Raw genomic sequence first — 19,476 nt, 5'->3', positions numbered from 1 at the left:
TGTGTACAGCCGCAAGAGATTAAGTTGTAAGTAAACCGTCTGGAGTATGAGTTTGGTAATTGCGTGGAAGACACTGATTAAGACCTTGAGCAAGATTGATAGTGGCTGACAAAGGTCAAAAGTTCATTCGCTGGTTGTCAGTCGTCTAAGATTTCCAATACCGAGTTTTTAAGACTTACAATAATGGTTCGTGCATGGATAATGGATGAATTGGATACCGATCAACGTCTGGAACACTTCACCGATCCTCCGCAATTCTTATCGTTGTCAGAGCTGTTTGCCGCCACAGGTGTTGAATATTTCAAGGTAAGAACAATCCTGCTATTTGAGAAAACCACAAACTTGTTAAACCAAAAACTTCTCCAATAATATCTGAGATTTACTTTCTCAGGTTGACCATGACAACTACAAGTCAGACACGGTACTGAAACAGCTGAAAGAAAGTAGAGGGTATTCTTATGAGGATGAGATCATTTGCTCCAAAGAGTGTCTCCAGAACTATGAAGACAAGGTAATCCCTGAATACCTTGATTTTTCGTCGTTATACTTGTAATAGTTAATTACCTTCAACCCAGTATATTTATCTATATACCAACAATTACAGTTGAAACATTTCTTTACGGAACACTTGCACACAGACGAGGAAATTCGTCTCGTTCTTGAGGGCTCTGGGTACTTTGATGTGAGAAACAGTGATGACCAATGGGTTCGCATTGAGGTTGTTCCCGGTGATTTGATCATCATACCTAGCGGAATATATCATCGATTTACATTAGACTCTAATGTAAGTATTCGCATTGATATGGTGTTTGTTGTAAATCAAAATTTGAAAAATTGCTTGCCCTGATGGTAAAATAGAGTGGATTCCCAACTTTTCACAAATTCTAATTCATATTATTAGCAGTAATTTTAGAATATCTAAGTGATTAAATTGTAAAAGAAAGTTCTATCTAATTGCTTTGTTCAAAATTCATTTAAAACCCTTAACTAATTTTGCATAGCATCACCTCAAAGACACCATGTATGATATGAAAATATGTTCTTTCAGAATTTTATCAAAGCAAAAAGATACTTTGTTGGTGTTCCTGTGTGGGAACCACACAACAGACCAGCTGATGACATGGAATGCCGGCAAGAATATGTGCGACGTCTTCAACAAGGTTTTAAAGTTGCCACCAATTAGAATTGAAGAATCACGAATGAAGTTGACGTACAGTATATTGTATATCAATTGTTAACAGGTATTTTATGAATATTAATTACAGTTGGGTATTTACCCAGTCTGTAAAATTACAAACTGTTGAACTATTTGATGAGAAAACCAGGTTACTCTTAGTTTTTTTACCCTTATTGTTTGAGCTTGTGGTAACGATATTTTAGAAAGTTTATAGAATCTTTCACTATCTTTTGGCAGTTAATGTTCTGTTCCAATCAAAATGAACGTCATATTTAATTATGGAATTAGTTATTTATCGCATATTTTACTATCCATCGACGTGTTCTCACAAAATAAACGACTAGTAGCCTGCACTATGTTTACCGCTTCATATTCTTCAAATTCACCTAAAACGATCGGCTGATTACCTATCCCCACGCCATATTGCTCCAACCACACCCACATTAAAAATCTCATTTAGCAGTTTGTACATTATGCAATGAAACTAGAAATGTCCCCTCATCCGTGATGAAACTTTCAGCATCGCTGGTGATATTAAAGTTGAGGGTATCTAACTAGGAAACTCCAAGAATAATTATACCTACTATATTTATTTAATACCTATAGAAGTTGTAAAAACAGTTACAGCAATGTGGGTGTACACAAGTATGTAATTACATCAAGTAGGCAGGTGAGTGTGCTTACAATTCATACCTGTGCCGGTGGTTCATTTTATTGATAAGAATGCATCCGAAATGAAATAAATAAATAAAAATGTTTGTAACAATATAGGATCACATAGTTATAATCCGCATAGTTATGGAGGTCATCCTTATTTTTGTGGATGTCCATACATTTCTAACAATTCGAATAATAAATAATACATATATGTGCAAAAGGGTGGGTCGAAAAAATACGAAACTTTCATTCAGATCACTAATTGCACAGTTTTCGAGTGGCATAAAGTGTTGTCATTATGCCAATATATGTGTCTTTATAGAAACGGAAGATACAATAATGGATTTTTTCGACCCGCCCTAAGGTGCAGGTACTTCGATTGACGTTCTACTTGACTAGATATTGAGAAAAAATTCAATTTTTTGTATTGATCAAAGACTCTCTCACCTGTGAGGGAAACGATTAAAAAATATGACATAGTCTTAGAGGGTGAATGAAGGTCAATGGATGAGTAATCGATACAAATATTTCATACACATGGAATACCACGATTAATATTACACTCAACCCTCATCATGATTAGATCATCATAGGAATTTATAAATTCGGGGTGAAAGTCGACGACGTGGCACTGCTTCTCGACAAGCTGTCCGTGCTTGACTGAGTTCCCTGGGTTCGACGCAGAGTACGTTTGTGGGGTTGAAGGTTCAATGGGGGCAAATTCGGGTTCTCAATTCTCGTTGGAGAACTCACACGTGGACGCAACGTCCCTCGTTGCAGTGTTACGTTGCCTGAAAGTCACACAGTATTACATTTTCTACTGAAAATAATTCTGAGAAATCTCGTTGCAGTAAAAACAGCGTCGAGCATGGTTTGAGTAATATGGCGTCGCATCGAGTAACCAGCTGATTTTTTTATGGCAATTTATCTAACTAATTTTAATAATAATGCTATTGGAGTTTCATTTTGTGTTAATGAATCGATTTCTTCTTATTTTTTCTTATGGCTATTATCCTTAGAGCATATAAGCTATTATCCCATGAGTGTGAGTGCTCCCAGGTAGCATTCTGCCGCAAGTTTACGTAATAACGGCCATCACTTGGGCGCAGGCATAACTCTGCTGGTAGACCACTAGTTGTCTGTTTCCGCAGTTGTAGAAAAGACTTGCATATGTTCGCTTCCGAATGAGGCTTGCTGCAGATTTACGACAAATGACATATATGCTCTGCCGCAAAAAAGAATTGTTTTTCCGACAACCGAACCAATTCTACTCGTACACGTTCCGTTTGACGTGCAATCAACAACTTCTTGTTTTTTTCTCGTAGTTGTTCACCGCGGTGCTGTTCTGATATACTTATTAATGCCTCAATTTAGCTTATATTTATATCACATTATAGTTTACGCATTTGCGAGAAATTCACAAGAAAGAATCATTGAATCGCCAATTGTATGTGGGAAAACGAAGTGTGTCAGTGATCAGACCCGTGCATGTCTTTCGATCGACCCACGCTACAGCAGCATGCAACAAGCATACCCAATTCCACCCTAAAGCGTTGCCGATCACAGACACATGCACGATCTGATGCTACAGGAAATGCTGGGCCGGAGTACTTTTGTTGAATCGATTTAAAGTCAAATATTGGCTAAAAAAAACTACTCACAAAATCAAATAAGACCATGATGATAATTAGTGTCGTGCATTTACTGTCGTAAGATGGAATTCGCTGAACTTACGGATCCCAATACTGACCTGAAAAATTTGGTTCCAAGACATCATCCAATTGATAATATTCAGTCCTCGCAGTAAGAGGTTCCTCGTAATCAACAAAAGCAGTGTTATCAAATGCCGACCCATCTTTTGGAAGAGTCTGCACTGGTGATGGTACGGGTGGTTCAGCGTATACCTAAGATAATTACACTCGTATAAAACATTTGTACAAATTTTATAATAGTATATTACAATACAGGTGCGAAAAGTGGGCGACTTCTGATGAATGTGAAATTTGCAGCGTGAGCCGCAACGCACCAGTAGGGAAAGGTGAAGCAGCACGGGCCGTGGGGTCAGATTGGCCACCCAAAAAACGTTGGCTAACTGGCATTTCCACGTCCATGCGAGTAAGACAAAACGGTATGCAACCCAGTATACAAGGCTCCGCTGACAGCGATGAACAACCAAGAGCGTGGGCCAAAATCGTAAAAATTATGAAAATAAAAATTACAATTTTCGCTCGGTATACAATCCATGGTGTTGTTATTGCGTTTAACAAATACGTTTTGGTATATTTATGTTTGTCATTTGCATCCGGAATGGAGCTTACTTGTTTGTTTTCTCGTGGGTGATGCGTAGACTTTGATATTAAACAGAATAAATTACACGTCCGAATCTCGAAATGTTAAAAAAGCAGATTTCTCCCTATTTCGGCAAATCTTCTCATACTTTTTTCTCATAATTCGTCAAAATATCCATTCTACATTTGTTTTGCCCTATTCTACGGGCAATTATACGCCGAATTTTTAAAAAATTGCAATTCGGTTGGTATAGACTGACTGAAATATCATCTTAAACCGACACGTAAGTGAACTTATAAGAAAAAGTTTCTTTCTCACCTACTGCCGCACAGAATGACCAAAATGCGATTTTTTCGGAATGCGCCGAGCCAGTATTTTATCGATTCTTAGCGAAGATAAGTTGTTTTCGTCTGATCTTACTCACCTTCACGCAAAAATGCAATTTGTCCATTTATTTTCCTGGGTGGCCAATTTCGCTCTACCCTCCTGATTGTTTATCACTGTCAACTGAGCTACGTTTCATACTGTTTTGTATTACTCGTCTGGACTCGCAAATGCCACTTGACCTATAATTTTATGGTGGCCGGTCTTGCCCCACCTTCCATTACTAGTGTGAACACAGCAAAAGTCAAGGCAAGCGCTGTAATCACACAGGTCAGATGTCGCCTATCTACATATGTGTGATACACGCCATTTTTTCCAATACCTGTGAAGAAAAGTTTGATTTGAAAAACACCGAAGATGCCACTGACAGTGTTTAAAATTGAGTTATTTGAAAATGCGCATGCGCCAAAGAAAACCCTAGTAAGTAAGGTTGCGCATTTCGATTATGCGCATGCGCCAACGTCGTTATAACCCACTGTTTGGAAATTGGGCACGCTCCACAGGCTTTGAAAATCAAACTTCCCAAGCAGGTGTTGTAAGAAAAATATTTGGTGTATTTCGAATTATTTAGACTGTAACGATTTTCCACGATAAAAGATCCGCCATTTATAATCTCAAGATTCTCAGGTCAGACTCGAATGTAGAGACAGAAAAGGTAAAGCACATGCAACGTAAATGGAAAAAAGTTGAAATTCTTACGTGCTCAGTTGGGGAAGCGGCAATAGTGCGCTTTGGAAATCGCGTGTTGTTTATGGTTTCGTAATGATGATCTTCTAAGTAATGGCGCGTCGTTCCGCGGGGAGTTAATGTCGCCCACATCACTCGGCTGTCCTGCAGGGTGTCTGCCGCACAGGGATAAAGAACTGCCTCGTTTGGAATCCTCCCCAACTTGGCCTGTACAGTCGAAGTTGCCACAGGTATTGACGAGACACCGGTCTTACCTCCGCTAGTTCTGCGTGTGCATATTATTCATCGTGACTTAACTTACGAAAGAGTTTTCATTACGTACATATGGGTGTGTATATTATATTGCGATATCTGCGTGTATAATATTATATTTACTGTATCTTCGTGGATTTAACACATAAAAACGTCTGTAAAGATTAGTATCCGTAATGCGGGCTAAGGCAATATAGCGTCGTGAGTGTTAAAGAACTGATCGTTTTAGGTGAATTTCACAAATATCACTCAACAGAAAATGTCGTGCAATCTGTTGGACCTTCATTTTGTGAATATATCGGTCTGTGCCGAAGCAACTTGAATTACGATAATGCAGTGACTGAAAGCGTGGCTTTCTGTGCTTTTAGAGTATTATATTTTATTAAATTATACATTACTGAATTTGAATTTGACCTCAGCATTATTCGAAATTCAAAATGACGGATCCAATTCTATGTTATGATATATCGAACATTTTATCAGTGAAGCTGTTTTGTTTCACATTTATAGCAAGTAATAAATAGCGTGCCAATTTATTATACGGGTATGCAGATGGTATAGATCTGTATCGGTTTACTTACGACTTGCACTTGAGAAGTAGTACGGCAAGGATAATACCGACGAATATGACTCCTACACAGGACGACATAAGGACGAGTAGCCAGGTATCGTCGAAAACTGTTCCTGAAAATTGTTACAACTATTCATCGGCAACGAGTAACTTTTTTTTTATTAAAATAAGATTTCACAATTGCAAGGTGAAATCAGTTTGCTGAAAACTTTTCAAAGTAGTAACATTAATTCAAGTATAATATACAATTCAGTACTAAAGAATCCATGTTGATTAAATTTCGAAAATTTTTTGCAGTTTAATACTCCGTTTAAAAGTTGCAAAGTATAGTGACCAATGAGTAATTTTTATTCCAAAGGAATGAATGCATAGTTTTTGGGGAGGACTTTGAAATCTTCGTCGAAAAAGTGAATCTTCTTTGCGTTAAAACAAATTCTTCCTATATCTGGTAGTGAAAAACCTTTAGCGATGATATTGGCTGATTCACATTCTCAGTGATTATAAAAATATTAAGCTTTGTATCGAATTGTTTTTTTTTTTTTTCGAATTAATTATAAGATGTAATTCCACAATACATATTTCAATACGTATGCACCTTGTTGCGGGAGTTCAATGTACTGAACACCTTCCGACCTCCAATCGCAAAAATGTTTGCAAGGACTGTCGTTCAAATGCGTGGCGAACGATTGAACTTCGGAATTTAAATAAAATGATGAGATGTCAGAATTACGTTGAAGAAATGCTGGAATCGGCGGCGGTGGGAGGCGTAATATCATGTCTGGTGGTGGACCCAGTTTACACACGGTGCAGCTCGTGTTGTTCATCACTATTTTCTGCAAAACAGAAAAAACACGTTGAATTACAACGGAAGGGAAACTAGCGGGAGCTTCGAAGTGATCTTAATCAATAAATCCAACCTGACCAGCTCTTCCTTGGTAAAAATAATACGATTAGAAATTTCTCAGATATACGTACACCACGTTCGCTGACGTGTATGAGACAAATTCAGCATTATTTCTGAAGAAATTTGAACTGTTGTGATAATGTCTGAGAGAGACTCCGTGAAATTCTAAGGGATTTCTAAAAAGAATTCATATTCTTTCGGAATTTGGTTTTCTGCTGGAAATATGAAAAACTCCGAATTTTAACCTTCCTAACTATTTTTCACCTAGTCGGGCTAGAGGTGTAAATCGAATCAATGCCTAGAGAAATGTCGTATTTTTTAAGAATTACGACTCATGTCACGCAGCTTCAAAAATCTAAGTTCTGGTGTTTATCCGTATTTTGTGACGGAATCGCATTATGGAAAATCAGGAATCAATTGAGAGAAATTAGAATTTTTCTTCAGTTTAAATTGGATTTTCTGAAGTGTAGCTGGCAAAATATGAAAATACCTATAAATGAATATTTTCAATAAAACTAGAATTACGAAAATGAAACCGGTGTTTTCAAAAAATTTCAATGTCTACCACAAATTTTTGTATTTCGTGAGCAGTTTTTAAGGAAAAACTGAGGATTTGTGCGATTTCACATTCCGATTAAATTCGTAGAAGTGGTTATAAGGCTCTAAATATAATTCTCACCACGGATGTTAGCATATTACACTATTATTGTAAACGAAGGTTTAAAAATATTAAATTCACGTTTCGGAACATACATCAAGGGTGCGGGTATTGAACGCACCTTCATGCGCAATAATAAACCAAATCTTACTTCAAGTAATTGTACAAAATGCAATAAAATAAGTTTGCGAGCGGTAATTGTCATTTTTATTTTTTTTTCCCTTTAAATCACCTAAGCGAAAACACTGTGTCTGACCTCTAAAAAATGCCTACTTACCCTTCAGAACGAGACAATAAGTTGTTGACGCACTGACAGAATAGGACCTACTCCAGTTTTCCCGAAGATCGGCGCACGCGTCGCCTTATCGACCGAGACGCCAAACCAACACTTTCAAATATGCTCCATGCAATCTCAATCGCACTGACAACATCTGATATGTATTGCATATACAGAATTCAGAGTGTTTTGGTCAGTGCATTGACTCTTTATCTAGTGGAGGGTCAATTTTATATACATATAACCACACCGTCCTTTTTCTCTCGCAAAAATAATATTGCACTCAAATCATTCGATTGATGTCATTATTGTAGGGTACATGGGACATCCGATAAAAAAAATTGTGTCGAAACGAGAGAAACGCAATAAATCAAGTTGCATCTAACAATGCAATAAAAAAAAGAACAATGACCGAAATTTTCACTTTCCTAAATTTAGAAACTTCTAATTTCTTCACAAATTATAGGAATACAACGAGACAAATTACGCCTCTCCTGTGAGAAAAATAAACAATTTTAAATTAGTATTCGCCAAATTTTATTTGAAGAAAATTTTTCTAGGAAAGTAAATTACTAAAAGGGAATGTATTTTATAACCCCCCCCCCCCCCCCCCCCCGTCTTTCGACAATGGAATTTTCAGATTGATGACTCCATCTTGTAACAATAAATACATTGTATGATTGTCACCCTGGTGGAAATGATTTCTACGATTTTCAGGCAAATTGGGACATTTCGTGCAAATTTGTACAAAAAATTGATTTCTCTATGATAACTCTAAGATAGCCTGTTGTGTGATCGAAGTATCTTATGTCAATAACATTGGAAAAACTTTTTTCTCAGTATATATTTTATTGTGAGAGTAATAATGTTCCAAAAAATCTGTAAGTGCGAGGGTTTAGTGAGTATTAGTGTGGCTATCTGAAAAAAATACACATTATCGTACCAGGCAATACAGATGAATTGCACTTCTTCTAAATAAAAAAAGTCAGATTTTGAGGATATGCAATTCGTCAAGATTGCCTGGGATGTGTATTTTTTTCAGATAATAGCACTAATGCCCACTAAAAACTCGCAGTTACAGATTTTTTGGAACATTATTACTTTTACAATAAAATATATACTGAGAAAAAAGTTTTTCCCACGTTATTTCCATAAGCTACTTTGACCATAAAGCGGACTATCTTAGAGTTGATGTGGACAGCTTAATTTTTTGGGAATTTTTTTGAAAGCGTTTAAGCCCCTGGGAGCATGAAAATTTAAAAACAATCTTGTCAAGTCTGTGATTGGAATTTTACATATATGTTAGGTATGAGGTACAGATAAAACATTTTGAGACTTTCTGAGAGGAATAAAGCTCTCAAAATCTCGGCAGTCTAAAAGTTAAGGACCACTAGTATTTCGTACATCAAGTCGTTAAATCGTTGACGGTCGTTGAAAATTTTTGATCGAACTGACTATTTTGACCTTGTTGGAAATACGACAGGTGGTATATTCCGGCTCTCTGTGCATTGATCGTATTGATATAAGGCTTAATGAAAGCGCTCACAATCTATAAACGTATAAAACTTGTCAAATGGCGAATTTCATCGTGAGAGCGGAAATATATATGATGACATTTTCGGCAAATAAAAGATAGTGTGTCGGCTCATGCTAATGAACTTGGCGCGACCGGCGATCGTCGATCTCTATTAATACTTGACGTAATCAATTATATTTTTCAGAGTTTACAGATTACGCGCAATAAATGAACATTTACACATGTAACTACTTTCAAAAAGATATATTTTTAATATTTACAGTATCAATACAGTTATACTATTTACATAGTTTAGAAAAGCACGTAATGTTGCAACACATTTCTTTGCAAACATTCAGTTGGGATGAAACTCATGACATTGGAAGACAATTTTTATTCTGTTCACAATTTATTGAACATATTGTTTATCCAATAACTTAGACGCCTATTGGTTAATACCGTTGGTAATTTCGGCAGATTTTCATCCAGATTTTGAATCGGTAAAACTGCATTGTTGATCCCGTCCCAAGTCTGCTACTATTTGCGGCAATTCTGCTGTTACCAGTTCATAATTTTCCGAGCTTCCAAGAAGAGCGTTTACACAAATCGGTATGTTGTCATTACTGTAATTGTCATATGTATTCATGGCATTAGTGTCAGAATTTGATGACGACGAATCTGATGATGTCGAAGAAGTTGAAACGTCAGTGTTTTCTCCAAATGACTGAAGTTTGGCTGGCAATTTGGTTGGATTCGATGATTTTCGTTTACCAATTTCGGCGACAATTTGTGGCAATTCGCTCGAATCTAATTCGCTGTACGTGGTTCGAATGCCGTTACCAAGGTTTGCCACAACTGCCGGCAATTCGCTAGACTTCAATTCAAGCTGATCATAATCACTGACAGTAGTAAACTCATTTGCGCCATCATATGACGATTCGACACCGTTATTTGGTGCGCGAAAATCTTTATGCCCATGTTTCACGGAGCTTCGTTCTTGAACTTGTTTGAGTATAGACAGAGAACTATTTGTACTATCATGAACACTATTGCTACTGAATTGAATTAAATTGGACTCCGGGTCCACATTAAGATTTTGATGGCTACTTTTACACAACTTTGTACTGCTTACACTAAATTGCATTAAATCAGAATTCTTTAAAGTTTCGTTAACCAAGACTTTTGATTCTGTTGAATTTTGATAAGAAAGTTCACTAGGATAACTCATTCCGTCCAAGATTACATCCAAATTTTCTGGTGGCTCCGAAATTCGACACGTTAGCTTTTCATCGTGCTCCGAAGCTGTCTCATTCAACAACATTTCAATTTCTTCATCAGAAATAATCACTGGAGCAGCTGGGCCACTCAACGGTCTTTGCGGAGGTTGGCCTGAAAATGATGAACCACATTGCACTAATTACTAAGTTTGTTCCTTTGATTTCGGATATGGTTTTAGCCAACACATTTGACATTGTGTGTAAAATATTTATTGTAAAAAGTTTGTAAAAATTACTGAAAAACCAGTCACGGTGTGTAAATTCTTCATAAAATTGCACATAGACAACTTTCTTACCATGCAATAAATCAACTGCAATATAATCTGCAGCTTTAAACAATTGAGCCTTGACGAGAAGAGTCAAAGTGGACTGCAAAGTTGGCCTACGTTTTCCCATTGTGCTCCATTCTTCTAAAAATATTTCTGCCGCTGATTTTCGTTGTTGGCGACTGGCCTGTTCAATCAGTCTGACGAGCATTAAAAAAATGGTAAATATTCCTATTTGTACTAGAAATATTTTAAATTTATATTCAATGTATGCAACTCACTCAAAGTGTTCGGTACTGAATTTTGGAACATTTTCAGTTCCTTCCTTGGGCACAATCGCCATCAACATTTTCCATGAATCAGAGGCAGTCAATATTCTACCAAGTTTATACAGCTCTGCAGGCCTCAATTTACGTATCTCAGTATTGGCATCCATATCTGTGATTGCGTGGGTATATCAATTTAAGAGTACTGATCACCAAAAAAAATTGTGTTTTCGTTTAAAAAGTTTTCACTCAAGTAAATATATCAAAACGCATAGATCAAGACTTGGATAGCTCGTTTGTTTAATAACAACATGGACGACACGTGAACTGTGGGACACGGCGTTCTATACCTTGTAACTCTAGTGGAGAGGGTGTCCCGCTTTACGGGCCTGTTTTCCATCGTTCTCACATTTACCGCTAGAGTCGCATGTTGAAAAGGGTTTTGCTAATGAACCTCACACAGCCTCACACAAGTAAAGGGCGCATGCAATTCAATGATCTTCGATCGCAACGACTTACGCGGTAATAGAACAAACTATTGAAAAAGAGCCCGTTAAGCGGGACACCCCCGCCACCATAAAACGGGCCGAGTCGCCAGACCTGTGTAGAAGACCGTGCTGTGGGGCATGTTCGGTATGTATGTACTGTAGTCTGTACTACGTTATTTCCTTTGGATCCGTTCGATGCTTCGTCTCGCGGCCACGAGTAGAGCGCTGCGGACATTTTTAATATGACGAATTATTTGATGATAGACTTTTGTATTGCCGACATCACGGTCTTACATACCTATACAATCACCAGTCAGTTGACTTAATTGCGAGAACACGAGCGCAGAGAGGGGCAAAGATGACTCTGTGCCTTAGGAACTTAATCATTTTATTATTCAATTTGTATTTATCAGTATCAGAAACTTTTGCCGAAGATATTTTGGGATGTGGCGGATTTATCAAAAGTCACGTGCCCATTGATTTTGCCAAAGTTCACATAAAATTGTAAGTATTCAAGTCTGTGACACACCTGGCACTAATTTTCAATTCCAATCATCAACCCTAACCTAATCTAGCCCCGACTTAACCTAACCTAATTTATGAATCTACTACATCATGGTTTGAAAACTTAGGTATACCAAGGCTGGAAGCCTGAAAGATGAAACAGAATGTGCTCCAAATAATGGGTACTACTTTTTACCTCTGTACGATAAAGGGGAATACGTACTGAAGGTGAGTGCTCAAATTGCAGTGTAGGTCGATAGGATGAGAGACATGATAACCACCTTTTCTTGTGCTATTTTAGGTTGAGCCACCGAGAGGATGGAGTTTTGAACCAACGTCAGTCACTCTGCATGTTGACGGCTCTACAGATTTGTGTAGCTCAGGAAAAGACATAAACTTCACTTTCAAAGGCTTCGGAATCACAGGAAAGGTTCGATCTTTAAATAAACATGTGTCACTTATTGAATCAATAGCCAATAAATTCAGTTACCCATTAGCAGAATAGTTTTGATTTTTGGGCATGTTTTCGAAAAAAATTCATCTTTTTCATAATATACTAATACATAACTAGGTTACAAGCCATGGCACTAGTTCTGGACCAAAGGGAGTCACAGTCTCTTTATACACAGACAAAAATAGAGAATCTCCGGTTGACACAACAATAACTGCTCATGGAGGTACATTTTACTTCACACCAATTCAACCCGGCAAGTATGTTCTCATAGCATCGCATCCAAGGTAAGTTCTATCGATGTGTATTCAAAAACAATTGAATATCAGCTAAACTCTACTATGTTCTTGATGTGCTTTTAATTTTGAAGGTGGATAATTGAGAAATCCAAACTTGATGTTACTGTTAGAGAGGGAAATACAGAACTGGCTGATAATAGCTTAGTAGTCGCTGGGTACGATGTAAGTGGACGAGTTACCAGTGAAGATGAACCAATGAAAGGAGTGTCTTTTATTCTGTTTGGGGTACGTAGAACGAACATTGAATATATTATGTAATTATTAACGCATCATTTATTTGTTTGGTAAGGTTTTTCCATAAAATGAAAAAAATCCTCATCCTGACTCATCTCTGTTGAACAGAATGGACAAGCGAGAAACTGCGAAACCACACCAATTAAAGGGTTTGAATCTAACAAACCGCTATGCCATGTTCTCTCCGACAAAACTGGGCGTTTCACTTTTTCTTCTCTTGCCCCTGGAGAGTATCGTCTTGTGCCACACTATGCTGGTGCTCAAACAAAGTTTGATGTTCAGCCGATGGAATTAGCTTTCAAAGTTCACCACGAGAGTCTGATTCTCCCTCAAGACTTTAAGATAACTGGTTTCACGATAAGTGGGGCTGTACATGCGTCAATGCAAGGTGGCGGATTAGAGGGGGCTAAAATTTACTTAAACAAAAAACTCGCTGCAATAACAAACAAGGATGGCTCTTACAGAGTTGACAACATGAAGGCTGGACAGTATTCATTCAAAATTGAAGCAGGTACCTATAAACCACTAACCTAATATTTCACTGTTTAGTTATCACGCGTGTTAGCAATTGGTTTTTTCTAGATGATGTACAATTCGAGGAGAAAAATGTGAAGATATCACCAAACTCTACAGAATTACCGCCTTCAGCGCCTTCGTCTTACAAAGTTTGTGGGAGGGTGACTTTGTCGGCCAAAGATACGCTGCATCATCGGAAGGTTGCTGTACAAAAAGTTGCTTCCACATTCCACAGTGAAATTGAAACTGATCCTAAGACAGGAGAATTTTGCTTATATCTTGCCCGTGGCAAATATCAATTGAGTGTTTTTGTTAGCAACGATGAGAAGGCAAAAGGACTACAGTATGTATTATGAGTCAAGAGCCGTAAAATTACGGTATCCGATAATTATATTTAAAATTCTTATTCATTAGATTCTATCCTTTGCAACATGAGATTGATGTTTCATCTGAACCAATAAGAAACCTCGATTTTTTGCAATTGAAAGCCACGCTGATGGGAAAAGTTGAGTGTTTGCGGGATTCGGACTGCAGTCAAGCATCTGTTACTCTCAAAATTCTCGATGGAGCCACTGTTAAGACCATACAAACCAAAGGTAAGATGGAATGTAATGTTCAAACGTCAAAATTGACAATCCATCGGGTTGTTTCATGAAAATGTTACATGGCCCATTTAAAAAAAAGATAAGCTCACCTTCATTCGTGCAGTTCAGAGTACATTTAACTGGAATCGGTGTGCATTTCGGCATTTTGACAACTAATAGTACATTGTACTGATCAACATTTGCTTTATAGTTTACGATTTACTGAGTTTTCTCTGTTTGCAATTAACATGGACCACAAGACGAGTATCGATCAGTAAAATGCATCCTGAATTGCATAAACGCAAGTGAATTTATCATACGTCCAATCGCGTATGTAACATACCCATGAAATAATAGACTGCTTGTACCAACATAGCTAAATATGATTAATATTAGGAAATGGCTTTTCATCTGATTTTTAGATAGAAAATACAAATTCTCGAACATCTTGCCTGGTCAGTACGAAGTATTGATAGACACTGATGTATTCTGTTGGGAAAATCCAAGTCAGAGAATTTTTGTAACCTCTGAATTCGCTGAGGTGCCAACATTCAAGCAGATCGGCTTTTCAATAACTTTCATCTCTTCGCACGATACCGCTGTCGAGTTTTCTGACTTGAAGAGTTCACAGAAAGTTTTATTAAAACTTTCTAAGGGAAGTACAAGGCATTGTACATCGGCACCTGGTGAATACCGGTTTGTACCAAAAAGTTGTCACGTTTATCCAAGATCCGAATACACTTGGGATACGAACAGCTTGGCTCCTGTTATATTGTCATCGACAGAGCACAGTCACAAGGGGAACATCATTAGCACAGACGTAGTGGATGGGCTCAAGGTGAAAATCGAGCATGCTGAAGATCCGTTGATGTGAGTTTCATATTACATATCAACTTCTTATTCACATTCCCTAACTTTTCCTACACAAATTTGCAGAACGTTGGATGTAAAAAATTGGATTAAAATGTATAATACGTATAAGTGATAGTAAGCTGAAACATCCGGGTTCTACCACCTTGATTGGTTTTCTATTTAGAATAATAACTGCCATTACTTTTTTTTTACATGACAGTATCAATTTTCTTACAGTCTAGGACCTTTAAACTATGTTAAAGAAGGAAACAGTTATAAGTATAAATTTGAATTCAACGCAAATACTGATAATGAATACATCGTGACACCCTTGTCGGAAATTCTCCTGTTCAGCCCCTCGTCTTTAATTGTTATTGGAGAAAACGATTGCAGGGATAATGTTGCTTCATTTATTGGTGACATGGGAAAGGTAAGATTTTTTTTTATCACCACTGTATGGTGATGAATTGATATGAATTACTTTTGAAATCCGATAAGACTTTAAATTTTGCAAGGCCCTAAACATGCCTCGAATTTTTCCAATATCTCTTTCAATAGGAATTTCTTGAAAATTCATAATTCAGGCACGATTTGTCATGCCAATTTAAAAAAAAGTCATGAATGATCCATTTTGATAAGCAAAATGAAATTAAAACACAAGTAAAGCATATAAAAAATATGACCAAATTTTATCTGATTTTAAAGATAATGTCCCATATTCAAGATTATAAATAATACTTGTTAGTGACTTACTAGGTAATAAGTGGCAGTATTCTACCACCGCTGGACGGAGTGAAAATTCAAATATTTGGTAAAGACAAAACTGCGCCAGTTCAAACGCTGGTTACACAATCGGATGGAAATTACAGAGTTGGTCCTCTTGACGGAAAAGTTGATTACAGGTAAAGAAAATTTCACGGAAGTATTACGCATGTCCAATGGAAGTATTTACCCCTAAACTGGGTCCAAAAAACTTTTGAAAGAAAATCGAGTACAACTTAATAAACGAATCATTCATTTGATAACTGATTCTTGTTTTTGATTAATTTTCTAGCGTTACTGCAGAAAAAGACGGCTATATCATTACAGGACCTGATGCAAGTGGCAAATTCATGGCCCATAAACTCGCTGAGGTGATTGTGTTTGTCTCAGATCAAGCCGACCATCAGCCATTGCAGGTAAAATAAGTTTTTGTAACTAAAGTTTATCCTCCATCATTCAAAGCCTATTGTTCGTTATTAAAAATATATTTAGACATTTCTTATTGCTATCGCTGCTGCAAATTCTTCTATGAAAAAATCTTTGAACTGGGGATTTTCAGAACGAGTCCTAGAATTTCAGTGAAATTTTGCTGAAGTATTCAATTTCAAAGCTTTTTAGCATAATTTTCAAACCAATTTGTAGAGTCATTTACGATTAAGTAATCTTTCTCGAATAATCACGAAAGAATTGTTGAACTTTAATTGATTAGCACTTAAAAAATCTCATTAATAAAAGGTTCTTTGGCTTGCAAATTTTCAGGGTGTGCTGTTATCGTTATCTGGGGGACAAAATTATCGTAAAAATAGTATAACAGGCGAAGAGGGACAGTTAGTATTCAATTCATTGTCTCCTGGTGAATATTACCTACGGCCAATGATGAAAGAATATCGATTTGATCCTCCATCGAAGATGATTAATGTGGCAGAAGGAGCAACTGTCAAAGTTGAATTGTCTGGTAACAGAGTTGCATTTAGTGCCTATGGAGTTGTAACCTCTTTGAACGGACAACCAGAACAAGGCTTGTTGGTCGAAGCTGTTGGGCAGACGGACTGCGCCTCGTACCAGGAAGAAGCAACAACTGAGGAGAATGGAAAGTTTCGGATCAGGGGTCTTCAACCTTCTGTAAGTGTCTTGCCTCTAATCTCGACTGTAACAGTGCAGGATGGTCACTTGTTTCTAATTATAAAACCTTCTCTCGAATTATTAATCCATTACTAATAAATATTAGTGATGTTTTTTTTTTTTTTTTTTAAATTATATCCGTTCACTGACACTGTCGGTGGCAGAAGTACTACTGCGCGAGATTTTTTAAACAGGTTTTACTGTCTTCCTAACTGCTGAACCAAAAATTCGTATCTGATAGTACTTAGAACTTCTGCTTTCTATTGATGAACTGTTCAATTTCAACGTTTTTAAAAGTAAAAAATAAGTGTTGCAAAATGCGACATGTAGAAGTAAGAATAAATGATAAAAGCGTAATTTCTGTCTGGAAAGTTCAGAAAAGTCAGTGATTTATAAAATATAAATCGAGTGGCCACACCGATAACAGAAGATCGTTGCTAAGCAAATGCCGTTTTTTATTTCTAGTGTATTTATGCGATTCGTTTGAAGCCCAATGTGGAAGCAAATCTTCACGTCCAGAGAGCCACGCCAAGCTCTGTGGCCGTTCAAGCTACAGAAGACATCCATGGCATACGTCTGATTGCTTTCCATCCAATTTTGCGGACGGATCTTTCGGTTCACATTGACGCTGCTCACCCGGAACACTATCGAACGCTGAGGGTGAAGCTGTGCAGAGAAGACATACCTGATTCACCGATACACGTTGTGAAATTGGACACTCAACATGCATCGAAATTGGGAAATAGTTACAGTGCAGGATTTCTCATTCATTTCCCCCCATTGCAAGCTGACAACAAGAAATACTTTGTACAGTTAGAATCGTCGTTGTCACAGACACTGCATAAATACAAGACCATACCAATATATTTTGAAGCGAATTCATCCTTCAAACACGTGAAGTTATCATTCCATGCTGAAAGAAAAGTCGACCAAGGTGACGTGAATCAAACCTCTGTAGTTGCATTGCCATTGATTATGCTGGTAGCACTGGCTTTTTTGAATCGTGAAAAATTGTGGAACAATCTCACCACGTTAGTTGAAAATTGGACCAAACCTGTGCCAATTTCTAGATCGCCGGTTCAAACTGTTCCCGTTGATCCAAGAGCTGATGATATCATCGTTGAGCAAATAATGAACATTAATAAAAGGAAAGTTAAACCACGGAAAATGTAATTTCAGTGAGAATTGTGATGTGTATATTTTGTGAATTTAAGTAAACTGAATCCAATGTAGATGAAGTGATGGTCAAAGTTCGTGTAAATGACACCTCACTCCTAGAATAAAATAGTAATATCAGTTAGGTACCATTTGTTCGCTATGTATACTTACTACATTGGTTACAGTTAACACTGCACCGAGAGAGAGTTTAGCGAAATGTTGAAACAGAATTCTCATGGCTTGTAACACAAGCACAGTAAGCACAGCACTAATTCTAATTATTGGTCTTAGAATGCTGGGATAGAATTTTCAAATCTGACTAAGGCTTTCAACTTCAAAATGACATTGAGAATTGATTAAGCAGATTAGACAACAGATGGCGTTGCTTGAATTTAAATACTTTTCATTAGCTCGATTTTAAAAATTTCTATTTCTTGCTTTTATTATTAAGTTGAAAGTGAAAGCCAGGTTATGGCTCTGCCAAAATTTACAAATTTTCGCTTCACATTCCAAATGAAATTTCAAGGTGTTGCACATATTTGCATTTTTACCTTGTGACAATATTGGTATTTTTAAATTCATAAGACGCCATCTGGCGCCAGAGAGCACGTAACACTAACTGTTATAGCTGGCACATTTAATTATAATATAGGCTTATTAAGTCTATGAATTATCAACATGGTTTTTTATTAGATATTTTACCATACACTGACTAAATGTCACAAAATGACAGTCCAACAGCTTTCACGTTTTCTGTAACTGTATTCGTTACGGTATTTGTGAAGTTAACCTCAATCTGTAAGCTGATTTTTACTGCCGATGCCATATTGCAAATACCACTCCGACCACGATCCCGGCAAACAGGCAACTACTGAACACTAAGTCGTATACAGAGCGAATTCCTAACGATTGCATGATTTGTCGTCAGATAAAATTTAATGCTCACGCATACAATCTCACAGCAGCTGTTTCCAGGGCGACAAACCGCCGGCGATAAATCTAACCAAAAAAATTTCACGTTGTGCTTAAGACGGACGCCGTAAAAATTTTTCGATCGCGACGACCTGTCGTCTAAATTTATGTCGGTTGCCCAGGCAAACGGCCACGCTCGGAATGAGGCGCTTATGCGGTAAATTTTAGCAAACAACGGATCATGCTGTCAAAGAATTCACTTTGTACAATGACTTATTTTTTGCCAAGTGTGAAGTTGCAGCATGAGCCAAGGTGAGCATTATTATCACACTAGTCTGGAACTCTGTGGAACAGGTATCACCCATCCGTATGTATGATACACAGTATTTTTTCCAACATCTTCCCGAAGAAAA

The 19,476-nt window shown here is 37.3% G+C and overlaps 4 protein-coding genes across 7 annotated transcripts; 2 read left to right on the top strand and 2 right to left on the bottom strand.

Moving 5' to 3' along the window:
• Positions 1–17: 17 nt before the first annotated feature.
• LOC124299106 (1,2-dihydroxy-3-keto-5-methylthiopentene dioxygenase) lies at positions 18–2,055 on the top strand. Its single transcript, XM_046752056.1, has 4 exons — positions 18–306; positions 392–511; positions 605–784; positions 1,049–2,055. Exons 1-4 carry the CDS (start codon positions 184–186, stop codon positions 1,181–1,183), a joined length of 558 nt encoding a protein of 185 aa, XP_046608012.1. The 5' UTR covers positions 18–183; the 3' UTR covers positions 1,184–2,055.
• On the bottom strand, positions 1,747–7,955 carry LOC124299105 (uncharacterized). 4 transcript variants are annotated; one of them, XM_046752051.1, is made up of 6 exons: positions 7,857–7,955; positions 6,613–6,850; positions 6,028–6,130; positions 5,207–5,459; positions 3,585–3,738; positions 1,747–2,625 (listed from the first exon to the last, which is right to left on the bottom strand). In XM_046752051.1, the coding sequence occupies exons 2-6, from the start codon at positions 6,839–6,841 to the stop codon at positions 2,432–2,434; spliced, it is 933 nt and encodes a 310-aa protein (XP_046608007.1). In that variant the 5' UTR covers positions 6,842–6,850; positions 7,857–7,955; the 3' UTR covers positions 1,747–2,431. The 4 variants fall into 4 exon arrangements, with proteins under 4 accessions (XP_046608007.1, XP_046608009.1, XP_046608011.1 ...); XM_046752053.1 differs by having other exon boundaries at positions 6,028–6,124; XM_046752055.1 differs by having other exon boundaries at positions 6,748–6,850.
• A 1,666-nt stretch (positions 7,956–9,621) lies between these two features.
• On the bottom strand, positions 9,622–11,527 carry LOC124297107 (protein Tube). The gene is made up of 3 exons (XM_046747737.1): positions 11,197–11,527; positions 10,946–11,115; positions 9,622–10,761 (listed from the first exon to the last, which is right to left on the bottom strand). The coding sequence occupies exons 1-3, from the start codon at positions 11,349–11,351 to the stop codon at positions 9,854–9,856; spliced, it is 1,233 nt and encodes a 410-aa protein (XP_046603693.1). The 5' UTR covers positions 11,352–11,527; the 3' UTR covers positions 9,622–9,853.
• Positions 11,528–11,962: 435 nt separating this feature from the next.
• Positions 11,963–18,828, top strand: LOC124297106 (nodal modulator 2). The gene is made up of 14 exons (XM_046747736.1): positions 11,963–12,173; positions 12,302–12,401; positions 12,475–12,603; positions 12,745–12,911; positions 12,995–13,148; positions 13,266–13,668; positions 13,740–14,016; positions 14,088–14,269; positions 14,680–15,127; positions 15,347–15,539; positions 15,866–16,011; positions 16,164–16,287; positions 16,631–16,993; positions 17,459–18,828. Exons 1-14 carry the CDS (start codon positions 12,028–12,030, stop codon positions 18,164–18,166), a joined length of 3,540 nt encoding a protein of 1,179 aa, XP_046603692.1. The 5' UTR covers positions 11,963–12,027; the 3' UTR covers positions 18,167–18,828.
• The last annotated feature ends 648 nt before the right edge of the window (positions 18,829–19,476 follow it).

Source organism: Neodiprion virginianus, chromosome 2, assembly GCF_021901495.1.
Source record: "Neodiprion virginianus isolate iyNeoVirg1 chromosome 2, iyNeoVirg1.1, whole genome shotgun sequence".
Lineage (NCBI taxonomy): Eukaryota > Metazoa > Arthropoda > Insecta > Hymenoptera > Diprionidae > Neodiprion > Neodiprion virginianus.
The sequence above is the reverse complement of the archived record's forward strand: the minus strand, read 5'-3'. Positions and strand labels throughout refer to the sequence as shown.

What these genes read in the sequence shown, in the direction of transcription:
- LOC124299105 (XM_046752051.1), bottom strand. Translation starts at nt 6,841, where the DNA reads ATGAACAACACGAGCTGCACCGTGTGTAAACTGGGTCCACCACCAGAC. An exon ending in CTACTTCTCAAGTGCAAGTC is followed by an intron (nt 5,460 to 6,027) that starts GTAAGTAAACCG and finishes ATGCACACGCAG; the next exon opens with AACTAGCGGAGGTAAGACCG. An exon ending in CTTGGAACCAAATTTTTCAG is followed by an intron (nt 2,626 to 3,584) that starts GTCAGTATTGGG and finishes TGTGACTTTCAG; the next exon opens with GCAACGTAACACTGCAACGA.
- LOC124297106 (XM_046747736.1), top strand. Translation starts at nt 12,028, where the DNA reads ATGACTCTGTGCCTTAGGAACTTAATCATTTTATTATTCAATTTGTAT. An exon ending in TGTCTTTTATTCTGTTTGGG is followed by an intron (nt 13,149 to 13,265) that starts GTACGTAGAACG and finishes TCTGTTGAACAG; the next exon opens with AATGGACAAGCGAGAAACTG. An exon ending in TTCATTCAAAATTGAAGCAG is followed by an intron (nt 13,669 to 13,739) that starts GTACCTATAAAC and finishes GGTTTTTTCTAG; the next exon opens with ATGATGTACAATTCGAGGAG.
- LOC124297107 (XM_046747737.1), bottom strand. Translation starts at nt 11,351, where the DNA reads ATGGATGCCAATACTGAGATACGTAAATTGAGGCCTGCAGAGCTGTAT. An exon ending in TTCAGTACCGAACACTTTGA is followed by an intron (nt 11,116 to 11,196) that starts GTGAGTTGCATA and finishes AATGCTCGTCAG; the next exon opens with ACTGATTGAACAGGCCAGTC. An exon ending in TGCAGTTGATTTATTGCATG is followed by an intron (nt 10,762 to 10,945) that starts GTAAGAAAGTTG and finishes CATCATTTTCAG; the next exon opens with GCCAACCTCCGCAAAGACCG.
- LOC124299106 (XM_046752056.1), top strand. Translation starts at nt 184, where the DNA reads ATGGTTCGTGCATGGATAATGGATGAATTGGATACCGATCAACGTCTG. An exon ending in CAGGTGTTGAATATTTCAAG is followed by an intron (nt 307 to 391) that starts GTAAGAACAATC and finishes TTACTTTCTCAG; the next exon opens with GTTGACCATGACAACTACAA. An exon ending in GATTTACATTAGACTCTAAT is followed by an intron (nt 785 to 1,048) that starts GTAAGTATTCGC and finishes ATGTTCTTTCAG; the next exon opens with AATTTTATCAAAGCAAAAAG.